We start from the raw sequence: 21,596 nt of genomic DNA, 5'->3' as shown, positions 1-21,596 counted from the left end.
TATAAAATAAAAAACTAAAAAATTACAAATTCCGAACGTCTATATGTAACTCAAAACAAGTCAAAATATTTAAGTACCTACGGTTAATGGTTTTTGAATAACAACAAAATAATAAAACCATTGCATGATAATTTGTAATTTACTGATGTATACCCAAGCCTAACTACAAACGCTCATGAATAATTAATTTAAATCCGTGAAACATTTTTAGATTCTGAGCGAAGCGATGAATATATTGATTTTACAATGGTGTGTTTTTTTTTAAAATTTTTTTTATTATTTTTTATTTATTTTTGTGTCTGTTATCACATTTTAGGACAGTAAAATTGCTTGAATTTTCTTCAACAGTAATTTTTTTTCATAGGAAAATGAATCTAGTTGGTACTTAGGGGGAGTCAAAAGTAAAAATTTCTCAGTAGTTTTCAAACGCGACGTGAAAAACAAAAGAAAAATTAAGGGAAAACGGGAATTTTTACGCAAAATCTGTATTTGAGAAAACGATTTTGGTTTTTGGTGCAACTCTAAAACAAATGAACATAGGTACATGAAATTTTAACTGAATGTTTATATTAACATTTTCTATACAACATAATATTTTGACTTATTTTGAGCTGTTTACGGACATTTTCAGTTTCCATTTTTTTCAGTTTTTTTTTCTATAAATATCAATAAAATTTTATCTGTCGGGTAAAAAAGCTTGAAAATTTAACAGAAGGCTCCTAGATGATTGTTTCAAAAGCAGATGAAAAAAATTTAAAATCCTTAGTCACAGTTTTTATTTATAAGCATTTTAAGTTCAAATCTTGACAAAATACGGAAAAATCACAAAAATTAGCAAATTATTGTGAGTTGAGAATTCATAAAAAATTTTCTTTTTAAATCTAAGATTTGAAAATGTAATACAAGATTATCCATAAGTTTGTCTACCTTTATCAAAAAACAAAATGTCTACAAGAAAGTCAATTAAATTTTTATGAGCGTTTGAAATTCATATTTTTACAACATTTGATATTTACTCGATATCTCAGGTAACGATTTTCTTATTTTGTTGTAATTAAAAAACGTATGACTGTAGATAATTCAAAATTTCACTGAATGTTTGTATCAGCATTTTCTATACACGATAAAATTTTGAAAATAATTTGACTCTTTTTGATCTGTTTACGGACATTGTCAGTTTTCAATTTTTTTATTTTTTTTTCTATAAATATCAATAAAATTTTATTTGTTGGGTAAAAAAACGTGAAAATGTAATATAAGGCTCCTGATACATCGTTCTATAGCAGTTGAAAAATATTAAAAATACATGGGCACAATTTTTTTTATAAGCATTTAAAGTTCAAATTTTGACAACATTTATCAAATTTATAATTTATTAATTTTTTTATAGTTAACACCATCCATTACAGTGACCCACTTGTAACCTACTGTACAGCGGAGCGACATCCACTTACCCACCTTTTTTTATTCATCTAGTAGACAATCTCTCTCAAATGCCAAAATTAATAATCGTTCTTATCCCGTTTTCCTATACAGCATCATCTTTGATCTTACCCTGTCATTTAATCTAATTATTATATTCTTCATTAACTTACAGGCTTTGTAACATAATTTTTAATGATCTTCTTTTTTAGCATCTTTTTTTTCATTTTATCTTTTATAATATCGTCTAAACAAACTATTTTTAATTACTTATCGTAATATGTATAGATCGTAATAGCCATTCTCAAAATTGTCAATAATTATATTAAAAAATTAAATTAAATTAATTTTTTAATTTAAGTATTGTAAAAAGGAATATGATTTTATGGAACAGTTAAAAATTATGCATAATACATAACTTAAATTGAACTATTAATATACACAAAAAATGTGCCCAAATAATGTGTTTTACTGAAGTTCTACTAGACAGTGTCAACTGTCAAGTGACTAGAGACTAGAGTGTGCACAAAACATCGAAAACAGATTATTTATACGTAGTATAAAATATTTATTGTGAAAAATAATTACTAAAAATTATGAAGATAAAATTGATAAGAAGTTGACTAAAAAAATATATTAGATATTATATCATTTAAAGTAGATTACACTGTATTACGTGAATGAATTGATACGTAATAATTTATAATAATATTTTTATATAATCCCTACACCGAAACGATGAGTACGGCGAATGAACTAAACTATATTCTTTTTTAGGAAAGCTGTTAACGATCTTGTAGAATCTATAAGTTTATCTATAATATAGATAATTATAATATAAAAATCGTAAATCATTAAAGTATGATGAATAATATGATCAAAAAAATATATATACAAATGTGCAAAACCTACGAACACTAGTAAAATTAAATTTATAATTTCATTTCTTTGTATCAGAACATAAATGTGTGCTTTCTTTATATTTCTGTCGTAGTATTTTATGAAAAAAAAAATGCAAGTACTAAAATGTTGTTAGAAAATTAAAAATGTTTATTAACCACTGGATTCAATGTATACCGCGCTTTATTAATAATTATCATGCAGTTTATAACAATATTATCGTAATGACAATTATTATATAAAAAATTAAATATATTATTTGAAGACAAAGTTAACTCTAAACATCAGTTAGGTCATCACCAACGGATAATATTTTTTTGTAATCATTACGGTTAAATGTTTAAGAGCATAATCAGTAATTTTTAGCACGTAGATATTTTGTCGTCAGGTCGTGTAACTGAAAATCACGTAGGTTGTAGGTGTATCACAAAGTTTCACAAACTCTGTCTCTTATAATAACATCATCTGTTATAACCTTCAAGTGGCATGATTTCCTTGCATGATTATGCACAAGTTAAATAGTAGCCAGTTAGTTTACATTAACCCATTAACCGTACAATATTATAAGTATTTCAGTAAAATAATTATATTATATACTACATTATACTCTTACTCTTATACAATAGTTGAATATAATAGTGATAAATGTATATTACGTTGAAAACACGCGCTGCAGCCAAATAAAATAATAATATGTTCGTAATAATATAATATTTATTGTAAGTCTGTATGTGTATAATAATATTATATATGTACTCACGAATTTATACAAAAAAAGTTAGGAAAGCTCGGTCTGCGAGCTTGCTAAATTCCCGGTTTCCAAACGTAATTTTAATGCAACGCAATAAACTACAATAAATTCCATACACAATTTAAAAATAATTATTTGGTAACCTTTATATTTTGTTACCCAGTTTTTTTTAATACATATTAGCTACTATAAATCTGTATTAAATAATCATAAATTTACTCCGAATAGCATAACTGCGTGGTCATAAATTGTTAATACAAACAATCGTAACTATGTACAACTGGTAACTAACGGACGGACGGACACAACGGGGATATCTATAGGCTATAGCTGCAGTGTTCGAAAAATTTTTTTTGGAAACAACTAAAATTGAGAGGCACTTAAAATTATTCTACCATTGAACTTCATGTGACATATTTTGCGAACATAAAAATCAGGTTGCTACATTAATTAAAATTACATATTATAATTATATATATTATATACCTATATATTATATTTCTAAACATAAGTTTAGAACACCGCTTATATCCTCGTTGTGTTCGTCCGTCCATTGTGATTGTTTGAAGTATATTTATTCATCGTCCAAAGTTACTGTACACATTTACGATTGTTTGTATTAGAATTGTATAGATAACGGTTCTATTCAAAGTAAATTCATACCATTATAGCCAGTATTAAGGGTCCCGGTGCCAGTTTTTCAAATTTTCCACAATTCTATAAAATTTGAAAATTATAGTTTATATTTTAGTTGCCACCTCAATTATAAGACTTTTCCACTAATCTACTACCCGATACCTATTTAGGGGGGGGGGGATTGATAGGGTGTATTATATCGAAAAAATGACTTTACGGGAATAACTCTCAAGCTTTGTAGAATTGTTGGATTTTGATGACTATTTTTTTATCTGAAAGAAGAAGACTTCTTACAGCCTGCATCGATCTCTGATTTTGTATTTTATTTCATATAATTGTATTAAAAAATTTATGAAAAAATGCTTTTTATCTTGTATTTTCTTAGACATATTATTAAGTTTGAGAATAAAATATTGAAAAACAGAGATCGATGCGGGCTGTAGAATATTTCCCTCTAGCAATTAAAAAAAAAAATTATGAAATTTGGTTGTTTCTACAAGGTGGTTTTGTTATTCCCGCAAAGGGTATTTTTGAGGACAAAATGGTATCGGCACCGGGCGCCTTAATAAATATCAAAATGTGAGTCATTGATATAGATTCATATTTCATCATACTAGTCAATAAAAGAAGAGATATATAAATATAAAGGTTTCTCTTTTTTAATTGTTATATGGAACTATAGTTTATTGCGTTGTATTAAATATTTAATTAATTTCAATATTCAAACTGTTTTTTTTATGTATATTATTTCAGTTACTTTATAAGTAACTACTATACAATATTTTTATTTTTACTGTAGATACTGAGCGTTGAATATATTGATTTTTTTTGCGTCTGTTTCACCTTTTGGGACAGTAAAAATGCTTTAATATTTTCTTTGACAGCAATTTTTCTAGTAGAAAAGTAAATCTAGATAATACTTGTGGAGGGGGGGGGGGTCAAAGGTAAAAAGTGTCAAACCAACAAAAAATTAAGGAAAAATTGAAATTTTTACGCAAAACCAGGTTTTGAAAAAAAAAACGATTTGATTTTTGTGTAACATTAAAAAAATAACCGAATATAGATAAATTTTAACCCTATATTTGAATTACTTATTTCTATGCACTATAACATTTTTGAAATATTGTGACTCTTTTTGACAAATTTATAGGTATAAAAATTGACGAATTTTTCTTAACTTTTGTTGATACAACATTTTTTGGTCAGTAAAAACTTGAAAATATAATACAACGTTCCTCATAAATCGATGTAAATGAAATTAAAAAAAAAAGTTGAGCATAAATCCACAATTATTTTTTATGAGCGTATGAAGTCAATACTTTGAAAAAAATCATCAAAAATACGAAAATTGGAAAATTATTTCAATTTAGAAATTCCTAAAATATTTTCTATTTTTATTTAAGATTTAGAATTTTCATAGAAGATTTCCCTTAAGCTTTTCTACATTTAACAAAAAAAAGGTGGGTAAGTGGATGTCGCTCTGCTGTACAGTAGGTTACAAGTGGGTCACTGTAATGGATGGTGTTAAATTTGAATTCAATGATATAATATCATTGTATAAGAAAAACGATTCTGAGCGAAAACTGTCATTCAGCCTATGATATTACCAAGTATATTTGATGATATTATTGTGAATAAAGTAATTTAAATATAACCTATTTACGTGGAGCCTAAGAGCCTTGTTTTCAATTTTCAATCCTTAGCTATAAAAGTTGAACATTTTATACATTTTTAACTACAAAAAAATTAATAAATTATAAATTTGATAAATGTTGTCAAAATTTGAACTTTAAATGCTTATAAAAAAAATTGTGCCCATGTATTTTTAATATTTTTCAACTGCTATAGAACGATGTATCAGGAGCCTTATATTACATTTTCACGTTTTTTTACCCAACAAATAAAATTTTATTGATATTTATAGAAAAAAAAAATAAAAAAATTGAAAACTGACAATGTCCGTAAACAGATCAAAAAGAGTCAAATTATTTTCAAAATTTTATCGTGTATAGAAAATGCTGATACAAATATTCAGTGAAATTTTGAATTATCTACAGTAATACGTTTTTTAATTACAACAAAATAAGAAAATCGTTACCTGAGATATCGAGTGAATATCAAATGTTGTAAAAATATGAATTTCAAACGCTCATAAAAATTTAATTTGACTTTCTTGTAGACATTTTGTTTTTTGATAAAGGTAGACAAACTTATTGATAATCTTGTATTACATTTTCAAATCTTAGATTTAAAAAGAAAATTTTTTATGATTTCGCAACTCACAATAATTTGCTAATTTTCGTGATTTTTCCGTATTTTGTCAAAATATTTAAACTTCAAATGCTTATAAATAAAAACTGTGACTAAGGATTTTAAATTTTTTTCATCTGCCTTTGAAACAATAACCTAGGAGCCTTTTATTAAATTTTCAAGCTTTTTTACTCAACAGATAAATTTTTTTTGATAATTATAGAAAAAAAAACTAAAAAAAAATGGAAATTGACAATGTTCGTAAACAATTCAAAATAAGTCAAAATATTGAAGGAAATGCAATTATAAACATTCAGTCAAAATGTCATGTCCCTACAGTCATTTCTTATAGAGTTACACCAAAAACCAAAATCGATTTTCTCAAAAACAGATTTTGCGTGAAAATTCCCGTTTTTCCTTAATTTTTCTTTTGTTTTTCACGTCGCTTGTGAAAACTACTGGGAAATTTTTACTTTTGACCCCCAAAGTACCAACTAGATTTACTTTCCTATCAGAAAAGTTACTGTTGAAGAAAATCCAAGCACTTTTACTGTCCTAAAAAGTGATGACAGACACAAAAATAAAAAAAAAAAATAAAAAAAAAAACATACATCATTGTAAAATCAATACATTCATCGCTGTGCTCAGAATCTAAAATTTGTTTTCGAGTTAATATTGGTATAGTAAACACATTATGCATAGTATAACTTCACTATTAATTTCTGCATATATTTCAGTCACCATAGGTTATACGCTTTTATATTTGGATCAAGTCCTCGCCCTACATTTTATCTAAAATGTTGACTTTATTTTATATATTATATATTAGATTTATCGGTTTATGTCAAATAGAAAATAGAAGTCTATAATATAATTGTTAACATTTTTTTGACGTTTTAATCTTTAATAAACAGATTTTGTCAGAGTCGATTATTTGTTATTTACTGAGTGCTAACAAACACAAAGTTAAAGTACACACAAATCCACATGCGCGCTCAATACATGTATATTATTATTTTCAATATTCATAAAGAGGATCTGAGAATACGCTTATATGGTTTATGTATATATTGTAATATATATATTGTATACTTATAGAGGTAGGTGTATGTAATAATACTTCCACACAAAAAGAAACAAATCGGTAGATATATACGTATTCTGCACATTTTTCAACTCCCAAATATTTATTAATGATCAACATCCTCTTAACAGCTGACAATACCCTGATTTTTGTAGACGGCTATGATATTGCTATTATAATAACACAAGGGTTTAGTTAAGTGTTGAGTGTATACACCAATGACTGTGCGTGATATGCAACGTAATGATTTTTCGGAAAACGACACAACTTTACCACATCAGCGATGTCGGCATAATTTAATATCCGACTACCGCCAACGAAACGCAATTAAATAACACTCAGAATTATCCACGACGTCAGACAGCCACTGTTTTCGCCCTTTTCGTATATTAAATTAGTTGATGATCCTTTTAACCTTTTGGATTATACCAGGATAAATCCTTATATTTTATCAGTTTTCTCGTTACATTTCATTTCGTCGCTAATTAAAAATTGTATCCGGCTGAGAACTTGTACAACAACAACAACAACTATCGCCAACAGATTACGGTCATTCAAAATATAAGCCAGCTCTTTTGAGAAGCTTAAATCAATTTAAAAAAAAATATTATATTATATTTAATATTTATGAATAAGATCGTGGATTGCCGAATTGTTTTATTCGTAAATTTGAAGAAACACAATGCCAGCTATATTGATAAAAAAAATAAACTTCAATAGTATGAGTACAGATGTCAGTTATGATACACTTCAATTCACTCGAGTTATAATATTTGAATTGCCATGACTAGAGCGAGATTCCCCCCAAAAGTAAATCATAAATGTACAACCCCTATTAGTTATAACAGAATATTTGTTTTTCCGAACAAGTAATATGGTGGACACATAATTTTTCTTTGTAAGTCACCATAAAAGTTATTTTTAAAATTACAATTTACAGCGTGTTAGCGGTATTTCCTTATCCAATATTTGGATTTTATCCACACCAGTGAATTATCTATCCCTACTAAACCGACAGACGATTAAATTGAATCCATCTGATAAAAAATTTGGATTTATATTTTTTCTCAATAAATATTCATACATTATCTTTCATGGTCATCCAGTAAAAATATTAGTATAGTAAATTTAATTTAAAAAAAAATTGGATCGTTTTGATCTAAACTTTACGGCGCACTTATACGAAATATTTCATTTTTAAAAATAAAAATCTATGAATTAGCAAAAACTGATTGCCTAGTAAAATTACCATGACCACAACAATTATTATAATATTTAGATCATTTTCTATTTAATGATTTAACGCCAAGAATATTGATTAAACAGGATAATATTAAGGACAGCAATAATAACAATAATAATTATGGTAATGTTTTATAAATAAAAATTGAGTAAGACATTTGTATTTTACCATGCAGCGAATAATTTCGACTTTATTCGCTTGATATTATTATAGTTTAGGTAACAATTTCTAGTCGTCATGCAATGTAAGTATGTAACACTTCTGTATATACGTCAAAACCAACATGTTGATAAAGTACCTCTAGCTAGGATGCCTTTATTATTATACCACAGTTTTCCAACGCACCTAGAGTAATACAAATAACACTGTTTAATCGTAACAAACGTGTCGTTTTACTCGGCCATGCATCCTGAAGGGATATTTCAAAAACGTTATTATAATAATATTGCACAGTATGATAAATGGTCTTTTTTTTAAAAAAAAAAACTAGTATGAAGTTTGTGAATATAAATCGGTCAGCCGTTACACAGTCACAAACGTGATTAATAAATCGAATGAAATAGCATTGTACAACACTATAACAATATTGTTACTTAAAAGTAAAAAAAAAAAAAAAATGTATTAAAAGTACGATTTACTGCGATCATGCCATTTACGACGGTACATGTTTTATATTAAATATTTATCAAGTCCATAGAAGTAATTATTTAAGTAAATATTATATTAAACACTTATGAGTTATAAGTGTTACCTAATAAGTAATTTTAAAATGGAAAACTTATTTAATTTATAACATTGTAAATTTGTTTTAACACTTTCAATAATCATAAAAAAAAAATATTTCTTTCATACTAGGATTACTTTTTGACAACAACTACTGATGAAAATAATTGGAAATATCGTTATTCTATTAAATATATTACTATACAACTACTATATTTGAAGGATTTTTTAAAACATAAATTAAATTATAGATTGAATTAATTGTAAAAATAAATATATGCTAAATTAGCTTCCTGAGTAGATTCTATAACTATTGAACTATTTCCTTTCGTAAATAAACTGTTTACAAGAAATTGGCTGGCTATGTATTTATTGGATCGTCTAAAATCTACAAAATCTCTTTAAACCCATAAATACCCCCAGCCGAGTGCCAAGCGCATTTTAAATTTAACTGATTTTATATTTACATTATAAGCTATATGAACATTATAACGTAGGTACATGTAAGTCAGTTATTAAATTTTATAATTTCCTTTTCATTTTCATTTTCAGAGAACCTCAATACCAAAATGGAATCTGAGCCGGTAATTGTGGTGGATCAAGAAAACTGTTTTAATGAAGAAGACGAAGATATAGATGATGTGGCCGGATATGGACAAGGATGTCCCGATACTCCTCCGCAGGACCCTTTTTTCCTGTCTCCTTTTAGAGACATGCGGAAACGCTCATTACCGACACCGCAATGCACATCTGGAATAACTGCTAGTCAAGTAATTTATAAAAATGATTAAATAATTCAATTTTTCTTTCATAATCACCAACATTTTTTTCGCACAAACCATAATATACTAAACGAAATTAACAATAACATAAGTACAGATATAACAGTTAATAAGTATATTATAACTTATAAGATATATCTATAGAATATTACATTCATGGTAATCAGATTTTTGTTTGTTTTATTTTTAATTATGGACTTAATTTACAGCGGTTAATCGTGAAAAATGTAATTGGACTTGCAGAATGGTTTTATCATTAAATCTGACTTAAAGACATAATATTATTTGCATTATATTACAATGTTGTAATCAGTTATTTAAGTGTTAAACTTTGAATTAAATTGAGTTTTCCTAGAGTTGTTAGTAAATTCACAAATGTACGATGTCCAGGTACCAACTACCAAGTAATAAGTAAGGCGGTACGCCGGTGCACACAACCCATCCCAAAAATATATTTATGTAAAAAAAAATCTGCCTCTAAGACGAATTATTTTTTTATGAACTTTCGAAGTTCAAATTTTTTGACATTGGATATTCACCCGATTTCTCATGAAATGATTTTCTTATTGTAAAATTTTTTTTGTTGGGTCGAAAAGCTTAAAACTATAATACGATAAGGTTCCTCATACAATTTCACAATAGTAGTTTAAAAATATTAAAAATACATAATATGCTTATTGTGCATGATTTGGTTTTATATGAATTTAATGTTCAAATATTGAAAACATTTATGAAATTAAAAATTTGCAAATTAATTTCTAGTTTAAAGTCTAAATATTCAACTATTATAGTTAAGGATTGTAAATTTAAAATAACAGCCTTCATCAATATTTCGTAATATAACCAAAAAATCTAAAAATTATATACACACAGTTTTTTAAATACATATTTTAAATTTACATTTGGGCGAAATTAGATATTTAAACGGAGAATAATGATTTCAGTCATTGTTTTGTATTTTAAAAGTATTATTCGTGGATGCTTGAAACTTTTTAAGTATACTCACTTATCATTATATTATATTGTAAATACATAATGATATTTTCCAATGCAACGTTCGCGAAAAAAAATTATTTCAATCTACTGTATTTACTAATAGGTAGAAAAATAAATTACTTTAATAGTGATAATATTATAAAAATATTATATACTTAGTAGTATAGGCTGACAAACCGTCTCTACTCAGAATCGTTTTATGTATACAATGATTTTATATCATTGAATTAAAATTGAACACATAATCCACTCGACAATACTAATATATAGCAGAGAGGTGCCCACTTGCTTATAGGTACACTCAACACACTCAATACATAGCAGACCTACTTCCCCGGTTTTTATATATTAATACTTAATATAATGCCAATTTAAATTTTAAATTCCTTCCTTTCTCCCCCTGTTATGATTATAGATTATATGTTACAAAATCGGTGAAAATGGAGCAATATGCTTTTTTCACTTTAAATGATTTTCAGTTAAACTGTAATACATTTTCATATAGGTAGGTAAAAAAAATAGATGACAAACGTATCCCATGTTTAAAATAAAAGGGATGCGTGTCTTCGCCCTTTTCCGTCGATACCTATATAGGAGTGCTTTATTTTTATTAGCGTAGAGGTAAAATATGGGAAAATCCTATCCTGAAAATGGGTATTGTGAGGAATTGACAGTCTATAATATTGATACAAATATTATGCATAATATGAAAAAATTACCTAGTTCATTTCACTAAATCATTTCTCAAAATCACGTTTGAGTAATAATATAACTAATGGCTATTTGACAAAACGGTATTTGAAGAGTGAAACTTAAATTAGTTTTAAAAAAGTCAATATTCATCATTGATAAACAAAAATATTTTTTAAACACCTACTATTATAAACATTAATTTAAAATTATATCAAATATTCAAATATCAAATACTATTCCGATTTTTACTTTTTTTTCGAATCGAATTAAACAACCATGGTTGTGGGGCAGTTCAATTCTTTTACATATGAATAATATTACAATATGTACCTACACTATTGTATTTGTATTAGATTTAGCTTCGTAATCCGAAACACTCCATGCTTACAATTAATAATTCCACTATCGTTAAATAAATACTTGAGTAGTTGTGTGGTACAAACCAACCGCGGCCCGCGTAACTGTTTTACTGTGGATCTCCAAATGATTTAAAATCATAATTTCCTATCTCTCTAATCGTGACATTAACTATATCATCCATTTAATTATATCTATTTTTATTTCAAGTTCGTAAAACTATAAATGTAAATATTGTTAACTACGACGACGTAGTATATAATGCTACTCATATTCGATATGGCATCAACACCAATTCTAATACAAAACTGGTATAAATAATGATTTATTATCATTATTATTGTTATTCGAGTTTAACGTAATTTTGGTTACCTTGTAACTGTTATCGTTTAAAATATAATTAAAAATAATAATACAATGATTAAAAAAGTTGCTGTTTTTCAAGGAATTGTTTACAACAATTATATTCTTCGACTCTCGCATGCAGTTATATTATTACATTTCGATTATTGTTGTAATACTAATTAATCGTGCAGATTAGGGAAAGTATTAATTGCATTTTATTGACTTTAACTCAACAGTACGTCTCATGATACTTTGAAATTGTATTTATTCGTTGTTTAAAAAAAAAGTTTCTTCACTTTTACAAACCCTTAAGTAGTTGTTCCCTTTCCCTTGCCATCACGACAATGCAGCTAATACTATTGATTGATTGTTGTTTTATTTTATATATTTATAATAGTTTATATATTTTCAACAACAAAAAATGTTGTTTAAGTTGTGCTCCGGATATTATCTTGGTATTTATTTTTAACAAAGCTTTATCCTTGAAATAAATACACCAAAATACGAATATTTGCATAAAATACCTATATAGTATATACATTATACATTTATGAACTATATATATGTATATAATATTTTTATAATAAATGTGGTACCTAACGAGTAATGACCATCAAACAATTATAATTATTTTATAATATATTTCCATATTTCTATACTCAGTGGTATTGGCCAATAACACTAAATTGCGTGTAATACATTGATGAACTAATTAAATTCAAATTTATGTATTTAGTTTTCAAAACTTCGACACGTTTTATGTAAAACGTATAAGTTATTATAATATATTATTATAATTTTAAAATATATAACGTCAAACTGTGAATAATAATATATTTATTTACACACAGATTACGCATAATAATTTTCCGTTGACAAATACATATGGGTGTTACATGATATAAACAACTCGTTAAAAGATAGGTGCAATAAAGTATATTGTGTATAAATTATCAATGCCAATAAACTTAAGATTAGGTTAAGGCAGAGCCCAAAGTCCCGATTGAACGATACGGCCAATGATTCCGGAAGCTTTTAAATTTTCCGTGTCCTGAGCGTATCGAACGGTTTGTCTGCTGTGAAAAATGTGTAGAGAATACGTCAAGTTTGCTTGTGCAATATGATCCCCACAGGAGGTGCACCTTGGGGCGTCCTTATTCGGCCATTAAGAAACAATGTGATACGTTTGTGTGACCAACCCTAAGTTTTTTGATAATCACTTCAGACTTTCTGGACAACTCGAGACGAGAGGAGAACCAGAGATTGATCATTTGCAGGATTTCATAAATTTTAGTGAAATGATGCAACCATAGTTATATTGGTTGTATAATGTATTGCAGGTTCCGTTTACTTACGCATGCATTTATTATTATTAAATCAAATATTATTATTATCAATTAAGTATGTTATCTCCGAGCGTGACGATTTAAGGAGTAGACAATAATATTGTATATGGAATATGGATACAAATTAGACTTTTAACACTGCTTTATCGCACAAAATCGTTCGATTTTGTTTGTTCTAAATAATATCACATAAGACAGTAATACAGTATGCGTAACATCAATAATTTTTTGTTCAATTCGTAAATAAAACTATATACCTACCAACCGACGTACCTAGAGTAGTGTGCACTGTGCATCTATAAAAATAGTACACGAATCCATTTCAGTAATCCGACACATTCTTATAAGATAATAATATATTGTTGGACCGGAGTACTGTCGGATTAACTTGCCGGAATACACTGCAGAGTATTACGTTTTATAAAAACAAAATATGTATACCTATTTAATATTTTGAATATAATATTATTATAATTATTGAACTATCTACCCATATTATTATAAGAGATTGTATTAATCGATTAATCTTAAATAATATACGTAATAGTGTCGTACAGGGCTGGGCAGTATCTTAGATACTAGTATTTAAGATACGTATCTTAGATACAATTGTATCTTGTATCTTGTATCGGGTATTTAAATACTTTATTGACTTGTATCTAGTATCTTTTTATGATTAAGATACTAGATACCTACATTCAAAAAATATGTTTCATATTTCATTTATATAACAATTTTCCTAAGTCCAATAAGTAATAATACGTTAGATAATAATATATTAGATTAAAGTAACTTTGGTGGTCTGGTGATAATATTATCCTTGTCTAATAGATTTGATTTTTTTTTAAATTTAACACATGAAGCTAATCATGCTATTTTAGCTACATGTTTTCACCCTACATTTAAATTACATTGGCTCCCAGAAATAACAATTGATCGAGAGAAAAAAAGAATTCAAAATTTATGTATTAATGAAATTGATTGTAGTGCAAAACAAAGTAGTTCAGAAATTGAATCTCATTCAGGTGCAGAGTCAGAGTCAGAATCTTTTATTATTTTTTCTTCTGAACCAGACCAGTTCAGACAACAGTCAAGTAACGAGCTTGAATTTATAAGTTTTTAAATTATAAAAATAAATCACTCAGTTGCTTAGATAATTATCCAAAAATAAAAAAATAATTTATAAAATATAATACAAGCCTAACCTCTTCAGCAGCTGTTGAACGACTATTTTCTTTTGCTGGGCTTATTCATTCTCCATGTAGATCTAGTATGTCAGATTATACTTTAAAAAAATTAGTCTCTTTAAAAGGTAACCAGGAATTTATTTCAAAACATGGGATATAAATAATATAATTAAATATTTATATAAATCATCTACATTCAAACATTTAATAAATAATAAGTCAACATTGCTAATTTATAAATATATTTATTATTTTTATATCGTTTTCTTATTGTGTACGTAATTTTTTTTATAGACTGTAAATCTTTTTCCTATTATTTCGTTTGTCTATTATTAGTATTATTATTTTAGGCGTATCTAATGTTATTTGAAATTATATTGTTAATGATCAATGCATACCGTATTATTATACATTTATAAGCTATAATATAATATAAATTATATATGATAAAATTGTATCCAAGGTAAATTAAGAAATTAATAAAAATAAATAAATATATTAAGTATCTTGTATCTTGTATCTTATATTTAGATACTTTTTTTTTAGGTATCCTGCCCAGCACTGCAGGTGTCGTTATATATAAAAGCTAGCATGCACTCTATTTTTTTATCCGTCTTGTGAATTTCTCGATGTCTTATGTCATAAAGGTTTTTAAAAATTAATAGTTTGTTAGCCGATATCCCGACAAATTGTCCTGTTTGATAAGGTTATTGTAACATGGGCCGGATTTTCGCAGCATGTATGTCGAACCACAATCGCGAACTCCACCGCATTCATTAAATTATTTTAATACGTCACATAAAATACTTACATTCATGTAATAAACTTCCTCGCAGTTAGTTTTGATAAATTATCATTAACATAAAACTAGTATACTTAACAGAGAGATTGTTTTAACAGTGAACACTTGATATTTCGAAAAATGTTGACTTTATTCGAAGCTTTCTGTTTGGAAAATTTATTGTCCTCACAACTCTAACTTTTATATTGTATTCCTTATTTTGTTAGCTCATATATTATATTTACTAACTAAGAACTTTTGATTTTTAAATTGTAACCAAAACATTCTGAAAATATTATTTAGCTCCAGATTTATGAAATTAAATGTGTAACTCTAAAAGTTGCCGCTTGAAACTTAGAAAACTTAGAAATCGATAGTAGTTTACCAACGGACATGTTATAATATACGAGGATGGAAAAATAAAAATAAAGGCAGTAAAATATTTCCCCAAAGAATTATAAAAAATATCTTTAAAAAAATCGTGAATATACTCTCTGCTAGAACCTGCAAGCGTTCGGTTATCATGCACTAGCCTATATATATATATATATATAAATGATTATAAAATCAGCTATAAAAATCGGTCACGTACTTGTGGGTAACGGGTGACAGGGGTGGATCCCCCGTAGGAGTTTAGTTCTGGTTTTTTTGAGTATTTATAATTGTGTCTCTGTAACATTAAAACTGTCAAAATAGCGGCAGGCTAAAATAAACAATAAAATATCACTGGGAAATCCTTCTACCAAGTGTGTTGTGCACTTGAAGAAAAATAATGAACCACGTCCTACCCCGTCACGTGCAAGCCTTGACGGATAGGTACACCTTCGGATAAGCTATTTCTGGCTATATTTTACCCGTTTTTTGTGTGGCTGTTCTGCTGCAGGTGCGGAGGTTGAGCGATCAGGGAGCGGCCGGTGCGGCTGCCAGGGAACAGGCGTTCTTGGCCACGTTGACCAAGGCACCGGGGCCCTACACACCGGGTCGCCGACATTCGGTCATCACGATATCCAAGGCGCCCATGCCGTTGTTCGGCCGCAACAGGCGCGAATCGATTGCAGCGTTTCCCAGCAAGGGTCCGAGGGTGAACCGCAGGGACTCGGCCGGTGGCGCCACGCCGTCTCCCACCGGTAGTCAGTTCAACTTGCAGCTGGACATCATGGACGACATAGCGGACATCAAGGCGGCACGGAAGGTCAGGATGAAGATGTGGCAAACCGAGGACAAGGAAAAGATGTGCGAGCTCCAGTCGATGGACGGCGAAAACAAGCAAATGTCCAGGTACAGGATTTCGCAGTATAATTATATGCCTAATATTATAAGTTTTGTGGAAATATTGTGAGCCAGTTGAACCATTATTTTCAGGGATACACAAGTTGATAAAGGAGATAACAATAATGATAACATTATGTGCATAGTGCATAACATGGATACAGGTGTGAAAAGTTTTAAAAATGTCACTTCACACTCAATCCACTAATCCACTAAACCATTCACTTATAATTTATTATATACTAAATGATCCGTCTAAGTGTCTAAATCTTTTTTTTATTATCAACCAGTCTATACCTAAAATTATACTGTTTTTTTTTTTATTATCTCTTTAGGTAATAATAATGTTTTAATGACAAACTAATTTTTTTATTTTTGTAACCCGAAGAACAAAACTAATCAAAAATGTCGATGTATTAAATCATTATTATTAAGTACAAAATATAGTTTTTTTATGTATGAGCCATGGCGGTTTCTTTAAGTGGGGTGAAGTGGCAAGGGGTACCTCGTAAATTGTATAAAATACTTTAAACTATATAAAATCTTTTATTTTTCAAGTCGCCAAAAATAATTACTGTAGACAGTTAAATGGATCATTCCTTATATACATATTTAATATATTTTACCGTATTGTATACAATTGTGTTTCAAACCCGCGAAGTTTCGAAACGTCAATTGAATTCATTAACAACCAATGAGAAAAATGACATACCCACAGCGTTATCGTGGGTTTATATTTACGAAAGCATATAAACTTTATGAATAACATTATATTGTTAATATATAGTCGGCATTACGCGATCGTATTGAAAACTTTTTCGGAGTTCTATGTATATTATATTACTCATCAACGTTTTCATTGAAATAATTGTGTATTTTCAAGAACACTTGTGAACGTAGCTATTAAACACCGGCTCTGTCTGTCTTTCTCTCAAATGTAATATTTATTTACGATACATATTATTTACAAATCTGAAATCTATTACTAAAGAACTCCTAACATAATTAGTAAAAATATATTCCCTAAATATTATTTGTATTTTTACTAGATGTAAATTTACGGTTCTCGTAGATTGTGATTTTCATTATCTCAGTCAATTATTCTGTTTTCGTATAATCAATTCAAAATTATTTTGCTGTTAATTAAGTATAATTTTGAGCTGCATATACTAGATGCGTTCCAAAGATAACTACGAGCAAACGTGTAATCCGAATTGCAGCCTTGCAGATTTTTGTACGCTATATTCAAGTTATATATTATAAGTACCAGATAATTTCTATCAATTTCAGATATTATTATGCATATCATATTTTATTATCATTCATTGGTTAATAATGACGATTAAAAATAAACATAATTCGAATTTACAAAAAAAAAAATATCAAAAAAGTATTTAGCGGTGCATTGTGCATTAATATTAATTTTAAAAAAAAACCTATCACAAAAATTTAAAAAATATACCAATACAAAAATGATTTTAAAAAAAACAATAAACCGTAGTAAATAATGATGATGCTACAGTACACGATCTGTATAAAATATTTAATATAAAAAGGAAAATTAAGTTCCATAATAATAGGTATATAATATTTATTTTTATATTTTATATTTTTAATCATTTAATACCCTAAAAACACTTAGGTCAAAATTCGTATTTATGCTAAAAAAACCCTGGCCCACAATTAGTATATACCCATAGTAAGCAATTATAGAACTATAGTATCCACCCAATTATTTACGATTTTTTATCGTTATTTTATTTTTACTTTTACTTATTTAAATAACAACCCTGTAGTTTTTAAATTCAACCAATATAATGAGCTTTTTGTTTCAAATGAATTATCAATTATGTATAGCACATTAATAACCCAACTGTAAAAACAAGAATAAAAAAAATACATTTATTCTACTGAACACAACCGAATTACCTTACTAATACTTTTTTTGACGTTGTAATATTATTTTAAACTTTGTTAGACATTATAATAATGTTTCATATGTAAACGCTTGAAAAACTTTAAAATAGAACTAAGTTTTTAAATCATTGTATTTTAACAAACTTACTTATATCTTACCAACATAAGACATTGTTTTTATGTCTCCGGAATTAATAATATACACATAATATACAGTATACTCTATTCAAATTTCAATATTAAAAAACTTTTTCAAGATTATCATTAATCATTATACTAAATTTTTATAGCCTATTAAGAACATAAAATAAAAAAAGGAAAACCGTAAATACAATATTTTTTAAATCAAAGAGGAGCATTTTATTGATTTTGATTGAATTTAGCCAATTAAGATATGTAAACAGAATCATATTTTGGAAGCGAAATATAAAACTAATTTTACTGTAAAAACAATATTTAAAAAATGTCTAGAACGTACCTAATTTAATCATGCCTAGAGCGTTTAAAAATCAAACAGAAATGCAATTTTATTTTATTTAAACATCTCTTTTGTTAGTAAAACTTTAAAAACAAAACATAAAGTTATATACACGTGTATAATATAGTTAATATCAAATCGACGGATTACTAATAACAATAGTTATAACTAATAACTTATATTTATAATAAGACGTATACTTGGATGTGTAATATATATATATATGTATGTATTACTATTTGCGGTTAAAAACTTAGATATCCTTAATATTATTTTATGATTTTAAGTTTTGCGCACAAAAACATTCCGAGTATAATTGTCATTAAAAGTTTTTCCACATAAAAATATTACTAACAAATTTATAATAAACGCAAAAAGTGCGGTGTTGGGTTATATATAAATGTAAAATGAGTTTTTCAACGTTTTCTATTCAAAGTTTCTATACACGGAATGGAATATACACATTACACATATATACATTATACATGGAATTCATTTCAAAATTTCGGAAGAGAAATAATATTTTTATTTCTTTTTATCAAGTTAGATTCCTAACATTCTATCGTATAGTATAATACAGCGTGTGAGATATATATGTATGTTTTCGTTTTTATGGGAAAAACTGTCAAAAATACATTTAACAATGAAAAATAATTTAAAATCATCACATAGTTACGGTGAATAAACAGAATTATCGTTGGAAATATAATTTAGGTGAAATGAAAAAAATGACAGAATCGATAATATTATACCATCGAGTATTACCAATTGTAGTGTAAGACTCTCAATAAAATAATTAATAAATATATTCCACGAGTACCGTAAGATATAAATGCGGCACGAAAGTAAATATTATTATATCTCTCGCGATAGTATCAACCCTTTATTTATAAAAATATAAAAATTTAAAATGTTTCGTATTTTATCCCCTCTGCACTAGGTAGGTTAGCTACCTACTACACATATACATGTATGGCGGTGGCGGGATATAAATCTGTAATCTAGTGGAAAATATATACCGTTTTGTCAACACGCAAAAAAAAACCAAAGCAAAACGTACCGCAATCTCTTTGATATGCGGTTGCATGCGATAAAATAATAGCATGGTATTTTTCACCCGTAACTTTTCAACGGAAAAAAAATATTTCTGTTAAGAAAACCATTTTTTTTTTTTTACTTTCGGTTTAAACTTCGAACGAACAAAGAGGAGATGAACGCAGATATTTTTATTTCTTCCGAACAATTGAACACAAAGCAAGACAAAAAAAATAAAATAAAAAACGGAGAGTATAAACTTGCCGAGAAATATTTCACTTCGACGGACAGCGTGTTTGCTATGGCAATATTTTGTGATGTACCACACGCGTACCTATATAGTTGTAGCTGCTATGGTATCGTAATAATAATCATTAAATCCGCCCTAAACCGAACTCTACAAATCCGTTTGTGGGTGGTGAGGGGATGATGATGGCTGCGGGGGTCGGTTAATGGCCGCGATAAGACGGCAATAATGTGTAAACGATTGTGGTGGTGGCTCAGAGGCAGAGCGATGCTTTATAATGTATTATATTCACTCTATATATATATATTATAATAATATATTTATCATGTACACTGCGGTCGATTATCGCTCGGAGGCGATCTGTATAGGCTCGTGCGAATCCTTACCATCGGCGGCGGTACCGAGCGTGGTATATACTTTAATAGTATAATTATACGAAAGACGAAATATATATCGCTGGTACACGGATTATGTTACACGCGGTACTATTGCGGTTGATGCGGTTAGGTTATTACCTATATGGGTTTAGATACCCACCGATATAGTCGTACGCGTGGCGTTTTCTTAAAACGAAAAATGCGAATTTCGAAGGAAAAACACGCGTATATTATGACGACGTTTATTTCGCGTAATAATTACCATTTTCAATTTTCATCGTTGCCTTGCGTTGTTTCTATTACGATCCGCAACTGTCCAGTCACGCGCTGCACAAAATTTGGTCAACGTTCGTAAATCACTACTTTAGATTCTGAGCGCTCCGCTGAACGTATTGATTTTACAGTGGTATGTTTTTTTTTGTCCGTCATCGCCTTTTGAAGCAACAAAAATACTCAGATTTTCGACTCGGATGGCTTTTCTGATAAGAAAATGAATCCAGTTGTTTACTTTTGGAGGTTAAAAGTAATATTCCCAGTATTTTTTTTCATTTTTATTATTTACGAATGCTTGACTAAATCGATTTTCTTGTTTGAAATTGTCACTAAATGTTTATTTTTTATATGTATAAGAAACTTCAATTTACGGAATAATTTTCAAAATATTTTGAATCATTATGACTTATGAGTTATGAGTGACTTATTATAGACTTGTGCAGTTTTCGATTTTTTTTTTTTTAGTTTTTATCAATAATCGTAGTCAAAAAAATGTCGGCACAG

General features: G+C 27.9%; 1 protein-coding gene across 6 annotated transcripts in view; it reads left to right on the top strand.

Moving 5' to 3' along the window:
• The window catches only part of LOC132946434 (uncharacterized), a 120,964-nt gene that overhangs the window by 87,276 nt on the left and 12,092 nt on the right, over positions 1 to 21,596 (top strand). For all 6 annotated transcript variants that reach the window (XM_061016438.1, XM_061016435.1, XM_061016433.1 and 3 more), the window contains 2 exons: positions 9,562 to 9,779; positions 16,380 to 16,774. In XM_061016438.1, the coding sequence (XP_060872421.1) occupies positions 9,579 to 9,779; positions 16,380 to 16,774 (596 nt within the window). In that variant the 5' untranslated portion in view covers positions 9,562 to 9,578. The remainder of the gene's footprint in view (positions 1 to 9,561; positions 9,780 to 16,379; positions 16,775 to 21,596) is intronic.

This window comes from Metopolophium dirhodum, chromosome 6 (assembly GCF_019925205.1).
Source record: "Metopolophium dirhodum isolate CAU chromosome 6, ASM1992520v1, whole genome shotgun sequence".
Taxonomy (NCBI): domain Eukaryota; kingdom Metazoa; phylum Arthropoda; class Insecta; order Hemiptera; family Aphididae; genus Metopolophium; species Metopolophium dirhodum.
This window is presented reverse-complemented; position numbering and strand designations above follow the sequence as displayed.